Raw genomic sequence first — 14,817 nt, 5'->3', positions numbered from 1 at the left:
TCCAACTTTTTGGGCCTTTACCTGCCACCTAGGACATGTAATGAAAGGGAAATGTAGTGAACTTTATACAATACACAAAACAAGCTGCACCAGGATTTCCAGACAGCTGAGATAATAGAATAAAACTCCAAGTTCTGCCATGTACAGTCTCAGATGTGCTGATCTACTACTGATCCTGATCTTTATTCCTCCAGGATAAGTGCATAACGTAGTCACATAACATCGGCCCATAATGTAACCTTACTTGTTCTTATCCTGTCATTCATTGTCCTCAGAGGTCAGTGTTCTGATCAGAGACAACACCTATATTCCTAATCATTGCTCCTGTCTGTGTATCCCTATAATGGATGTATCCATGATGTCTACTGCAAGTGTGGCAGCTGGTGTTGGGAACATGCCCAGGAATACGCTGTTAGATGGGAGTGTGAGTAGCCTAATTTGGAGAGTTCCCTGCAGCCTGCATGTACAGGACTAACCGTAATACTGAGACCCTGGGATAGAGCTACAGCTCAGCCCCCATTACATCTCATCTACACGTGACCATGTGTCGTGTTCCGCTTTCTGTATGTGCCTCTATGTCACCCACCACACCCAAAGACACCCGGAGATTTCATAACTGAGTTTCCATTATTAGTCCAAGGTTTATTAAGTTGATCCCAGGAATACGGTCCAGGATGGATCTCTACTTTATTAGAATGTGATTGTACACAGCATCGGACAACAAGTATATACACTAGTGTCAGGGCATGGCCAGTAGCTGGCTCACTTACAGACATGTCCCGCATAACATGGTATATTGTGGCTAGTTATACGAAGGCGCATTTGTACATTCTGTCGTATGTACACAGACTCCTCTGTGGTTACGGACGTGTCCCTGCTTGCACTGACATCCTGGGGGTTTGCAGTCCGTAGTGCACATAATATTTTTATTCCAGTTGTCACAGGTAGATGGACAGCTGGAAAGGCAGGTGCTGTACTCCTCATTGGGTCCAGAACACTTTACTGAATTAAAAGAAAAACAAACAATTAGATTTGAGATTTTCTGTAGACTGTTGTACAAAGATCTTGCAGATTGTAAAGTAATGGAAACATTGAGAGCCAGAGCACCTGCACCGAGGGACTGAAGATCTCCTTGTGCTCCGAACAGCAGAGACCTTTGAGGCAGAGCAAGATTAAGAGGGGGGGTGCACACCTGCCTCCATCATTTACTCCCACTATGAGCTGTTAGGAGAAGAGGAAGGTGGAGTCCAAGCAGAGGCCATAAGGCTACACTACAGTACAGTCAGTGCCAGAGGCATGAGAGGTGTATGACTTTATATGTACAACTATGGGGGAGATTTATCAAGCCTTGGAGATGATGGTGGAGAAGTTACTTCACATTAATTCTCTCCAAGGCCAAATACATCTCTCCCTATGGACGGGATGCATGACTCTCCGCTTTCGGGATGAGATGCATCCCACCACTCTTTAAATGCATGCGGTAGTTAATTACTCCAGTATGCATGTAGAAAAATCACAAAGGACAGCTCTCCGCTAATGAGGGACTGCCGGCTCTATGCCCCAGAAGCCCCTCTGCGCAGGAGGCGTGCATCGCGGTGTGGGGGGGTGGGGGAATACTGGAAGGGATCTGGTTGGATCCCTCCCAGTGGGACTTTGCAAATAGAAACATAGGCTTCTATTGGGCAATGCCATGTGAAGACAGCGTTGCCCAACTGATCAAAGCCCCTGGCTTCATGCATATGAGGAATATGGTGAGACTCCCCAAACCAGCATTTTCTGGTTTTAACTGCATTTCTGAGGTCAGTGCAACCCGCTGTGTGTGTGTCTAAGTATGCATACACCCCCAACCATCCCAATTTTAGTGGGATAGTCCTGCTATTCAGGTACTGTCCCACCTGCGAGCTGCAGTGTCCCATGGGACAAGGAGTGAATGATCTCACCTCCTGTGCGTAAAGCTGCATACACATCTAAAGATTATCTGTCCAACCATCCAACTAGGTGATTGGTTGGAATGAAAATCTGGTAATGTATGAAAGCAAAGGACAATCAGCAATTTACTCCCAAACGTCGGAAAATGGACAAAAACTGTTTGAACAAATAGTTTAGATCAAACATTTAACAAACTTGTCTGACGTCATTTTCATCTGTTTTCTGGCATTTAGGAGCAAATTGCTGATCATCAGTTACTCCCATACGTTACCAGATTTTCATTCCAACCAATCACCTAGTTGGATGGTTGAACAGATAATCTTTACTTGTGTACCCAGCTTTAAAAGGCAGGGACAGCAGTGTACATACACCCTGTGTGACATGAAATGAAGGGGTGATGTGACTGCACCCCTTTTCATGTAGGTGCCAAAGGCTTGAGTGAAAGAGCCCAGTCCCCACACCCCAAATGTTGCTGTTTTGAGGCTCCCAGTCGTTAGTGCCCTGGGCCATCCACAGTCTTAATCCAGCTCTGCTTCAGCGAACATGACCACTCATGGCTGGCCCTCATATTTCTGTCTAACCCCCCCCCCCCTCCCCCACCGCAGGCGCACCGGCCGCCACAGCAATAATCACCTTCATCAATTATGGGACATTCTTTGGGACGAACACAGGCTCCTTTGCTGTTACGGACATATCCAGCCTTACACTGACATTTTTCAGGGAGACGGCATTCCTTAGTGCAAACTACTTTTTGTCTCCAGTTTTCACAGGTAGGTGGGCAATTGGAAGGACATTCCTTAAATTCCTCATTAGGATCAGTACAACCTAGAATAATAATAATAAATAAAAAAATGTACTACTTCTTACAAATAGACCAGAGCAAGATTAAGGCTTTGGGGGCTAGTGCACTATAGAGCAAAATTTGGGATTGGGGGGAGGTGGGAGGATCAGGTACTAGTGCGCAAGCCTTTGGAGTGTACATTATAAAAGGGGTGTGATCACCAGAGCCGTAACTAGACATTTTGGCACTCTGTGCAAGAAAGAGCATCGGTGCCCGCCCCCAATAGTCAGGGCATGCTGGAACTATAGGTGGGCACTGGCGAAAGCAGTTGGCACGGAATCGGTATGAAATACTGCCGGCCGCATGGCCGGCGGTTCGATTCCCGGCAGCACCTGGCCGACAACAGCAGAGTTCCTGGCAGTGGAAGCCCGACAGCACTGGAAATCCCAATCGTGGATAGGTAACTACTAAGTAACCTAACCCCCCTTAGGGGTGCCCAACCCTAACCTCCCCCTGGAAGTGCCTAACCCCTCCCCCTTCCCCGCTGCCTAAACCCAAGTCCCCCAGTGCCTAACCCCAAGTACCCCCTGGGTGTGCCTAACCCTCCCTCCCCCTAGCCCAACTCTCCTGGGGGGGGTGCCTAACCCTAAGTCCCCCCCGGGTGCCCTAAACCTAACCCTCACCCACCCGCGGCTGTCCACTCGCGGCGCCCGGCATCCCGATCGAAGGGGAAATGTCAGGCGTCTACATCTCGACGCCCGGCATTTCATCCGTCGCCGGGATATGACAGTCGGGTATACCGTTGGCACACAGCATCTACCATCACACCTCCCCTGGAGACCCTGGGTAACCTCCATCTACCCATATAAGGCTGTATTGCACCCAGGGCTACATACTGTACAGCCGCTTACTCTGGGGAGAGCCCTGGCTGGTGGGCAGAGGGGCTGGCAGTTGGGGTATATGCAGGATAGCAGTGGGGGCGACAGGGCATAGGAGGTTGGTAGATAAAGGGGGCTGGCAAGTAAGTGATATCTGGCAAGGAGGTGGGCAGATAGTGGACAGATCCCATTAGCAGAACGGGGTGGTGACCGGAACACAAGGGCGTGTCACCCTCGTTTTGAAGGCGTGCAGAGCCCAGGGTCATAGCTCTTACTTTTAGGACATTGCTTGGGAAGTACACAGGCTTCTTTGCCGTTACGGACATATCCATTCTTGCACTGACATTGTCCAGAGAGACTGCATTCCTTAGTGCAAGATAAGGGTTTGCTCCAATTGTCACAGGTAGGTGGGCAATTGGAAGGGCAATCCTTACACTTTTTTATTTTCCTTAGGATCTTGTCCTGGAGCTAATGAGGAGTATAACTCACAAGCTGACTATGAACTGTTACTATTGTGAAAAAAGGAATTTACAGGCTGCTTGTTTGAGTAATGGAAATATATTGGGAGCGTGCGTCATGGAACTGAAGGCAAACATGACCCCAACTACCCACGTGCCAACCCCCCAGCCCCCGTGTGTGATCAGGAAGGCAGAGACCTTTGAGCATATGAGCACTCATGGCTGGACCTTCCCGCCAGACCCCTCAGCAGCTGCATAGACTACCACAGAAATGGTTACGCCAGGATTGCCGACTATCTGGCTGCCCCTTCAGGGAGGGAGCAGCCAGAGTGACATGACTGGGGGGGGCATGCCAGCACACGGGGGCAGGGCCTGCCAGATGGCGAGTATTTGCAGGTTGGGGCAGAGCCACGCGATCGTGTCATTTTGGCCCCGTCCCCGCTACACAATGGCGATATTACAGGCATTGCGAAGCAGGGGGCGGGGCCAAAATGACGTGATTCTGCATGAATCGCGTCACCTCACCCCCCCCTGAGGGGGTTCCACATGTAATTGCAGGGGGGATAGGAGGGGTCAGCAGCAGCCGGGAGGCTTGCCCGCCTTCCCTGGAGGTAGGGAGCGGCATCAGATTTTCGGGAGGCTGATGACTGAACCGGGAGGGTAGGAAAGTATGGTTTACGGTCAGCAGGGACTCCTACCCACTCGCATGAGGGGGCTGCTGCCGCCTACGCATAAGCGGCAATGGGACCACCCAAGACACCAGCTTCTAGGGACTGCATCTTTTGCAGCTACTAGAACCCTGCTAGGGCTTCCCACTGGAATCACTCTGTGAATTGCAGCCTGGACTGGCAGCCCCAGGGGGAGAAGACTCCTCACCCTGGGGCTGCCTGTCCTGTGTGACTGGCAGGTAGCGCTGCCAATGGGAAACCGCTGCCAGTCACCGACTACAACTGGCTCACTGAGGGGGTGGACTTTACTGGGTGAGCTGCAGCCCTAGGTAATATCCGCCATTGGTAATGCTCCCTGCTCACAGGGTCTTACTTACTTTTAGGACACTCCTTGGGAAGTACACAGGCTCCTTTGCCGTTTCGGACATATCCGTTCTTGCACTGACATTGTGCAGGGAGACGGCAATCCATAGTGCACATGACGGGATTGTCCAACGTCTCACAGGTAGGTGGGCAGTTGGAAGGACAGGTCCTATACTCCTCATTTGCATCAGGACAAGTCACTAAAAGACAAAAAAAGAGAAGCTCACAAAATGCACAATGGACGGTTTTACTTAGATCATGACGATTGTGAACAAGCAGATGCAAAGTAAGGAGACATTGAGGCGGCTCATGCACCATGGAACTGAAGGTCAAACATGCCCTCCCTGCACATAGGCTGGCCCTCATGTGTGTGCTCAGCAGGGCAGAAACCTCTAAAGTACATGAACACAGTTTGCCCCAGAGCATCAAGTCATGCCAAAAGGACCAGCAGCACCAAGACTGTCAGCACCACTGCCGGTGCATCCTCCGGGAGGGAGGGAAGGGGGCACTGTACAGGCTGCATAGCCAGATACAACTTAAGGGCCGCAAGGAAGAATTTGTGCTGCCCGCAGAGCCCTGCGCTACAGATAGCACACCCCTAGTAATAGCCTTGGTTGGCCCCCTCCTACCACCAGACCCCAAATCTACAACTACAGTGGTGATGTTACACTCCTGGTCACAGCAGTCATCACTTCAGAAAAGCACCTTATGCACCAGCTCCGAGCTGTCTAAACCTGGTCTCATCCTATATTTGTAGTGACAAACAGGGGCCATAAGGGAGAGCCAGGTGGCAGCGGCAAGGAATGCACAGGAGACAGGTGACAGATACTGGCCACGTTTGAAATGATGGAGCTGGCTGCTGGGTTGCAGCCAGCTATATATTTCAAATGCCGCTGCTCTCTCCCTGCCAGTGCATGCTGGCCCATCCAGGTCCCCTTTCAGGAAATGCTGCCCTGTTGGTTTTTATAAAGAACACAGGTATGCTGGCCCCATGCCCTCTCCCCAATCCAGCCAGCCTTCCCTCTCTGCACTGCCCCCCCAATCCAGCCAGCCAGCCTTCCCTCCCTGCACTGCCCCCCCACCCCTCCCCAACAATCCAGCCAGCCTGGTACATTTTGTGATGTGTAACCCATAGGCTTCAGATGGCGCTAGCAAATATCTGGAATACATGACATTCTGGAGGTTAGTAAATGGGGTAGCAGATGCCTGCGGGAATGGAGGGATCTCCACATAACCTGCTGCAGTCTCCTTCATACATCGGGCCAAAACTTAATATTTGCAGTTAACCCCCTGAAAACAGGCATTTTAGTGGCTAAAACCAGAAATCTACAGTGATAAATGGGGCCCTTAGCTTTGTCATTTATAATATATATGACATTTTTTTTTCCACCCCCGCACACAAATATGCTCACAGCCCCTGATAGAAATCACCAGGTGGTGATGGAAATTAGCCTCCTGTACATTGTGTATCTGTATTAGAACATGCCATTTACCTTCCTCTTTTCATCTAAATTGTGAGAGCTGTCCCTGCTGGATCTGGAGGGTGCTTTTCAATATTTTTCTGTGGATGCTAGTGGCATCTAATATTGTGATGTATATTGAATATGTAGAATTTGTCTTGGTGCACCATCTACTAGGTTCACATGTATACTGCAACTTCAGGAGTCAAGATAAGCTGCCTGATTAGTACTTTATTAGTTAGATTATAGAGAGGTATATAAAAGAGATCTATTATTCTGGAAAATCCATGTATTTCTATAATACATATATAGTGGCTGGCTATAAAAAAAAAAAAAAAATATATTAATATATATTTTACACAGTCATTCTGTGCAAATTCTGATAAATATATATATTTTGTCTCCATAGTTCATAAACAGTCCCTAAAAGTACATTTGTCCTCCCAAAAAAAGATATACATGCCATTTTGGCATGGAGCGTCAAGCAGCGGGGTTTTTCCTTACTTCCTTTATTGCTCCTCACCCTAAGGTCACATTGAGATACATACCTTCTAGGTGACCAAGCTATACAATAATGAAAACCCAAAAACAAATTCATCCAGTAGATTTTGCATGATGCCAGGACAAAAAGTACCCAATTATTTTTGTCTGCCACACACACACATATATCCCCCCCTCCCCTCCCCTCCCCTCCCCTCCCCAGAACAGCAAGTTGTACAGACCTGGTTTGCCATTGTAGTCCCCTGGTTTGTGGTCATAGTCTCCTTCTACCAGAGCCACATACAGAACTGAATGGAGAGAAAATAAATAAAATCTCATCAATATTCTATGGTTGGGTCAACACAGAAATCATTCATATCTGTAATTCAAATAATTCTACACGATTGTCATAAATCTGCTTTCAAATATTTGAAACATGTTGATAGCCTGAAATCTGTAGAAATCACTGTACTCTATAGCTTGCATGTATCATTACTTTGCATCCTGTGTTATAGTAGATTGTAAGGTCTGACATACAGTACAGCATGTTACTTATACATTTGCATTATGTGTTTTTTGCAGAGCCAGACAGTGGCACCTACACTATAGAGCAGTATTATAGGTTACTAAGTAGTCTGAGCAGAACTCACCTATGCCCACACACAGGATAATGGTCTTCATTCTCTCTTCTTGGCACGGAAATTAGATTTATCTGTAATTGTCAATCAGTAAAGAGTGAGATCAGGGGAAATAGTCAGTTAGTTAAATCCAGGTATCAGCTATATCAGTGCACAATGCAGATATTATCACTTATATGTCTCGCTTACCCTTCATCTCTCATCCTGCCAATATCACCATACTATAGTATGGGGACCTTCAGCAAACTACAATTCTAGGCATGTTACAGCAGGAACATACACCATCTTCAGTCCCTCCGCCCAGGCCAGTCCCTCTGTGTGAAGAACATCAGGCCAGTCCTGTCATGGGGACGTTATGACGCTACTGATCAGCAGTGTAACTAAGTCAGGGCTCATGGGGACAGATTCTTTTCGGAGCAGCTGTCCCTACACTGGAGCATTATCACACAGATCTAGTAATGTTATACAATGCTGCAACTTACAACAAAGGACACCAGAGTGCTGATGGGCATATTAATGACCTTGCCCCATAGAGATAAAGCTAATGTGGGAGACAGTGACAGAGGCAGCAGGGAGGTGGATGTGACGTACCTGTCAGCCTGAGTAGTAGGTCGGCTGGAGCCTGAAGTTCTCCTTAGCTCAATGTGCAGGCTGAATATATATATGTAACCAAACAGATAATTTACTCTATTACATAATACATTGATAATTGTGGGTGTTGGTACTGTAGCTATTGCCCAAGATCTATTTAACCTGCATTGTATAGAGTTACACAATTTCACAACCTTGACAGACTATTCATATACACCTCATGAGTCATGATATATAGATCAGATAGTTACATAAGCGTCTTAGGCTGGACACAGAGTGGCTACAAAATCTTGACCAGTTAAAAAATGTGAAACAGCATTTTATTCTATGGGATACGCATTACAGACCCAACGCTGAACCCAGAGTCTTAGTAAGGACTAACTCTAGGTAGGAGCATATATATATGTCCCCATTCTACTGGAGTACTATATTGATGTAACAAAGTTGATCTTTATAAATCCTGGGTGCCAGCAGCAATTTATGTCACATTTTGGCTGAGTATCTGGTGTTTATTAGCCAGTTATGGGTTAGCTATGGTAGTATCAATGCATGGACTATAAGGGACCCCCCTGGTTTTTACCAGGAACTGCCCCAGCGAGGAGTTTGCTTCCAGGAGTCCAGCTCTCTAAATCTAGGAATCGGTATGAATTATAGCCGGACGCAAGTCATGACAGCGGCTGCCCGACATGGGTGAAAATCCAGATCGTCCCCAGGTAAGTATTTACTAACCTCCCCCCTAACCCTCCTTAGGGGTGCCTAACCCCAACCTTCCCCCCCAGTGCCTAAACCTAACCCCCCTTTCCCGCCGCCTAAACCCAAGTCCCCTGGGGGTGCCCAATCCTAGCCTCCTGGGGCAGAGGAGGGCCTAACCCTAAATCCCCCCCAGGAGCGCTAAAACCTAACCCCCCCACGCGGCTGTCCGCAGCAGCGCCCGGCATCACTTCGATCAGGATGCCGGGAGCCGGTCTCGGTAAAATGACAGGCGTCTAGATTTAGATGCCTGTCATTTAACCCTCGCCGTGTTTGTGCACAGAGGGGCATTTGGTGCCACAGAGCACATGATGGTCATATGACTATAGGTATAAATTGCTGCTGAAGCCATGTGCTCGCCCCTAAGTGGGAATCAATGGCGGAGAGAGAATGGGGACAGCGTTGGTGGAATCCGGCTTCCTGTTATGAGTCCTAAACATAAGTGTTCTAATTCCACAGGGAGCAATCGAGCATCTGGTTGTGACAATCATCTGGTTGTGACAGTCAGTACTGTCCCATATTAAAGCCAGCCAATACCTTGTAGAGGACCCTTTCATCACTGGCATGATCTCCAGGGCATAGGACTTTCCACAAGGAGGGCATCTAGATGACAGTAGCTCTGTATTGGGACCTTGTCACAGTCTGTTGAAATTGGTCAGCCGGCTGCACACAGATTATCAGGGATTATGGGGATACAGTTACAGTGTTATAGCATTGCTGGGAACTAATACAAATTCACTATAAATTACTGCATCTCTTATATAAAATAGGCTACAATGACAAGCGTTTGTTGCCGGAGTTGCAGCTGTGAGAATCTGCCGGTGATAGTGTCAGCCTTTCCCTGGTGTAGTAGCGTGCGCCGGAATGTGCCGATACTCCCTGCTCGTACACACTGCTACACGGTCGGCGATTGTGAACATGACAACATTGACACTTGCAGATGCCCTATGGCAGGAGCAGCTTTCTCAGTCTGAACATGGCCTCTGTGCAAGTATGAGTCTCTGAACGCGGCAGTTTTCACAACACAGACCCAGGGCCGTAACTAGGAATGTGCGAGCAGTGCGGCCGCGCGCACCGCTGCTCACCCACAGTCCCTGCATCTGGCTAGCAGAGACCCTGTAACGGAACCCTGCTGGCAGAATCTCCGCAGCAGTGCCCCCTGGAGAGTCCTTCAGACGTGCCCACCACTGCCCTTACAGCACCTCAGAATGCTCCGGGCCGTGCTGTAATTACTGTGGTCGTGCCCCGCCCTCCTTGTGATGTCATGCGGAGGGGGAGTGGCCAGCACTGGACGGCAGTAAATTTAGTTACAGCGCTGCAGAGAGGAGTCAGATTTGATTGAGTTTACCTCAGGCCACCTCCCCAGCACCAGTAAGGAACACCCATTGTTTTGCCTCTCCACTTCCGATACCATCAGTCCTGTGCGCAATAGCACCTGTGTGTGTATACTCAGGGTAACGCATGCACCGTATGGGGACGCAGAATATTTTATGCAAGTCACGCGATCAGCATTACGTGTGGTTTGCTGGCACCTCGGAATTATATCCACAGTGTCCTCAGATCGCATTAGCCACATTAATGTCTCATGTACTCCTCCTCCTCCCTTCACGTCTCCTCCGCTACCTCTCTTTGTGCCTGTTCCCATCTTACCCGTCTCCTCAATCTCTCCCTCTCATCTGGCACTATCCTTTCTGCATTCAAACATGCGGTGGTCTCCCCCATTCTTATAAAAAAAAAAAAAAACCCTACCATTGATCCCAACACTCTCTCCAACTACTGTCCCATCTCTCTTCTCCCTTTTGCCTCCAAGCTCCTTGAGCGTGTTGTTTACAAACGCCTCACCACCTTTCAGACCTTCCACTCCCTCCTTGATCCTTTTCAGTCTGGCTTCCGGTCTCTCCACTCCACTGAAACTGCCCTCACAAAAGTCAGCAATGACCTCCTTGCTGCCAAATCCAAGGGCCATTACGCTCTACTCATTCTCCTTGACCTCTCTGCTGCCTTCGACACTGTTGACCACCCTCTCCTGCTGCAAATCCTTCACTCCCTTGGTTTACGTGACACTGCTCTCTCCTGGCTGTCGTCCTACCTCTCAGACTGGTCCTTCTGTCTCTTCTCATGACTCCTGTTACCCACCGCAGCCTCTTAGAGGTCCAAGAACGGAATCTTGGGGAACACCTACTCTACTATTCTCCCTCTATACGTCCTCTCTAGGTGAACTCATCAGCTCTTTTGACCTCCATTATCATCTCTATGCTGATACTCAGATCTACCTTTCCTCCCCTGACCTCTCCCCACTCGTACCTCCAACTGTCTCTCTGCTATTTCTCCCTGGATGTCCCAGCTATTTCTTAAACTTAATATGTCTAAGACTGAGATGATCATCTTCCCACCCTCCCACATCACCTCACTTCCCACAATTTCTTTAGCAATTGATGGCACAGCTATCTCTTCTAGCCCCAAAGTGCGCTGTCTTGGAGTTATCCTGGACTCTTCCCTCTCCTACAAACCACATATACAGAGCCTCTCACAGTCCTGTCGCTTCCATCTCAAAAATATTTCCAAGATTAGACTCTCTCACCCAGGATGCCACCAAAACCCTCATACACTCACTGGTCATATCCAGATTGGACTACTGTAACCTTCTCTTATCTGGCCTCCCCAACTCTCATCTCTCTCCTCTCCAATCTCTCCTCAATGCTGCTGCTTGACTCATCTTTCTCTACAAACGCTCTACATGTGCCTCCCCTCTCCTACAAGCCCTCCACTGGCTCCCCTTCCACTTCAGAACCCAATTCAAGGTTCTCACACTTGCTTTCAAAGCCCTCACCCATTCCTCTCCCATTTACATCTCTGACCTCATCTCCCTCCACTCTCCTGGCCGCCCCCTTCGCTAAGCCAATGCACGCCGCCTCTCATGCCAACTGATTACTTCCTCCCACTCCCGCCTCCAAGATTTTGCCCGTGCTGCTCCCAACCTTTGGAACTCTCTCCCTCTCAGACTCTCCTCCTCTTTACAATCCTTCAAACGGGCTCTCAAGACCCATTATTTCATCATAGCCTTCCAGCTCCCATCCTAACTTGCTGCAACATGCTCCTTCCTCCATTTACCCCATCTGTGTCACACCTGTTTGTCTGCCCCTCCCCTTTAGAGTGTAAGCTCTTACGAGCAGGGCCACTACCCTCTTGTGCTTCTCCTTACACTACTTTCACCTACTTCTTACCCCCCACCAGGGCACCTAACACTTGGCTGCTTACGCTCTGTTGCATATCTAGGTGTTATGGTCACTTATCAATGTATATTATCCATGTCCTTGTCCTATTTTTTACTGTAAGTCAGTTGTCAAATTATTTGTTTATGTACTGTGTAAGGCGCTGCGGAGCACTTATGGCGCCATATAAAGGATAATAATAATAATAATAATAATATGCTGGTGGCACCACACAGCGCCCATTCTTACACAGAACGCATGGTTTGGGCTTTGTAAGGTGCTGGGGGAACACTAGAGGCACCATATAAATAACGCCAGCCTCATTTATAGCAGTTACTGCTCCTGCGAGTTAGGGGACATCAGAGCTGTGATAACCATTAGGCACAAAAGAGAAGAGGAAAAAGCATTGTCCTGTTATCTGGGGCACTGCTCTACATTTTTGGCTTAAAATATAACTTCCTTTAATTACAATAAAATTAAATGCTCCAGTGAAAGAGAAATGATAACACATGAACAATGGTTACGTGAAATACAGCAATAAAGTTTAAAATTATAATTAAAATATGATAGTCTTGTTTTTATGTTCGATTTGTTTTTCAATATATTCTATATAAAAGGTTTCCTTTTTCAATTGATGTGTGCTCATGTACACAGGATATCTAGGGGTATTAATCCTTATTTCAAACCATATATTTCTAGATCAGTCATTCATATATCACAGGTGTCTCCAAAATGGAATATATAACAATATATCTGACTGACAGTTGTTGGTATCCTAACCCTGTCAGGATGCAGTCATCAGAATCCTGTACCCAGCCCGCCTGTAACACTGCTGCAGAGCCACTCAGAACTTCCTCTCCTTAGAGCTGGTGGTCACACCCACTAGGCATGGCATGATGTCATGGGTTTAGGGTGTCAGGCGGGCACAGGGTGCACTGCCTTCACCCCTTAATTACTGAAGATTTGTTATTCTATGTTGCTTTAATCTACTAAAAAGTTAAATTTTTGTTTTGGGAGGACAGAAACTATAACCACAAATATCAAGTACCACCGGAATGTATCTACGGAGGACAGCATCAGATAAAGGGCCGTATTCAAATTGGGAGCGAAGAGTCCATGCTGGCGCGCGCCCGCTTTATCCCAGTATTCAATTAGGAAGCAGTGAAAACGGGAGCCTGCGGAAAGGTAAGGATCACTGAAAAAAAAAAATATATAAATTAATTTTGGGAATTTTTGTGTTTTGTTCCTAGGACCCCCTAAAGATGTCCACACATAGGGGTTCACTCTGGGTACCCCCGTTTAGCCCTGCAGAATGTGTTCTGCATTTTTAAATAGCCGCGGCAGATGTTTTTTCCCCGACATTGAAGTTATGCAGAAGAGCACTTGGGATTATTTTTTATTTTTTATTTTTTTGAGTGATCCCATCAAATTTGGGGGTACATGAAAGTGGGTACCAGCATATTTTTTAAAATCCCTAAAGTCATTTTTTAGAAAAATGCTGCAAAAATGCACCTGCCGCTAATAGCCTATTCGAGAAAACACCTGTCACATACTTAGAGAATAGCCCTGAACCTATTTCCCTTTTTTAACCCAATTAAATTTTGTTTTGTTTTTGGGGTGTCCCTATTTTTTTTTTTTAAACTTTTTTTGACAGTTTATTTGTAGATGACATTCCCAGGGGTGCAGGCTTTTTTTTTTTTTTAAGCCTGCACCCCTAAACCCCAATTCTGTCCTATTTTACGCCATGTAACACATGGTGAAAAGTTATCCCCGGTTTTTTTTCAAAGACTTTTCAAACCTGAGGAAAAAAAAAAAAAAAGTCTTTGAAATTGAATACAGGGATAATTGGAATACGCGAAAATGAAGTCATCGGCGATAAATTATTGCCGATTCTGACTTTTCGCAGTCTAATTGAATACCCCCAATAATAGGTTACAAATTTTTTAACACAATCGCAATTCCCAAAAGTTACTAAGGAGACTACTTCGATGACGAAGTTACCAAGCTCCAGATTGCGAAGCTCCGGTAGCCATTGCCAAGTTCAGGTGCCGTTAGCTGTTGAGTCCCTGCAGGTGTTTAATATATTTCAGTAGTTACTTATTGCAGCAATAATAAACTAACAAGAAATTATGATTATCTGGACTAAAATATAATAAACATGCTCTTAATATATATATATGTACATGCTGTTATATTTGTCTTATGTATACTTACCCTTCTTACTGTTAATACTTTCCAGCCATAGGGGCCTATTCATCAACACAAAAAATAAATAAATAGTAATTTGGATTAGAGCTGGCATGGAGTTCTACCTAATTACTGGGGGAACTAATCATTTCTTCTCCCCATAACTATCTATTCCAAAAAGCTGTTATTTTTGTGATGACAGCTCTTCGGAGAATAGATACTTTTCCCTGCCTATACCCACCTTACCCCCAGCTGGAATCAGCGCTCTACCTTACCCCCAGCTGTACTCAGCGCTCTACCTTACCCCCAGCTGGAATCAGTGCTCTACCTTACCCCCAGCTGTACTCAGCGCTCTACCTTACCCCCAGCTGTAATCAGCGCTCTACCTTACCCCCAGCTGTACTCAGCGCTCTACCTTACCC

General features: G+C 47.0%; 1 protein-coding gene across 3 annotated transcripts; it reads right to left on the bottom strand.

Moving 5' to 3' along the window:
* Positions 1–628: 628 nt before the first annotated feature.
* Positions 629–13,335, bottom strand: LOC148514836 (serine protease inhibitor swm-1-like). Of its 3 annotated transcripts, none has more exons than XM_088480881.1 (6): positions 13,257–13,335; positions 7,668–7,729; positions 7,260–7,325; positions 5,092–5,277; positions 2,563–2,754; positions 629–1,002 (listed from the first exon to the last, which is right to left on the bottom strand). In XM_088480881.1, the coding sequence occupies exons 2-6, from the start codon at positions 7,696–7,698 to the stop codon at positions 803–805; spliced, it is 675 nt and encodes a 224-aa protein (XP_088337007.1). In that variant the 5' UTR covers positions 7,699–7,729; positions 13,257–13,335; the 3' UTR covers positions 629–802. The 3 variants fall into 3 exon arrangements, with proteins under 3 accessions (XP_088337007.1, XP_088337009.1, XP_088337008.1); XM_088480883.1 differs by having other exon boundaries at positions 13,260–13,325; XM_088480882.1 differs by lacking the exon at positions 13,257–13,335 and adding an exon at positions 8,247–8,314.
* Positions 13,336–14,817: the final 1,482 nt, after the last annotated feature.

The sequence above is a fragment of the Taudactylus pleione genome, unplaced genomic scaffold (genome assembly GCF_031769625.1).
Source record: "Taudactylus pleione unplaced genomic scaffold, aTauple2 ptg000257l, whole genome shotgun sequence".
Lineage (NCBI taxonomy): Eukaryota > Metazoa > Chordata > Amphibia > Anura > Myobatrachidae > Taudactylus > Taudactylus pleione.
This window is presented reverse-complemented; position numbering and strand designations above follow the sequence as displayed.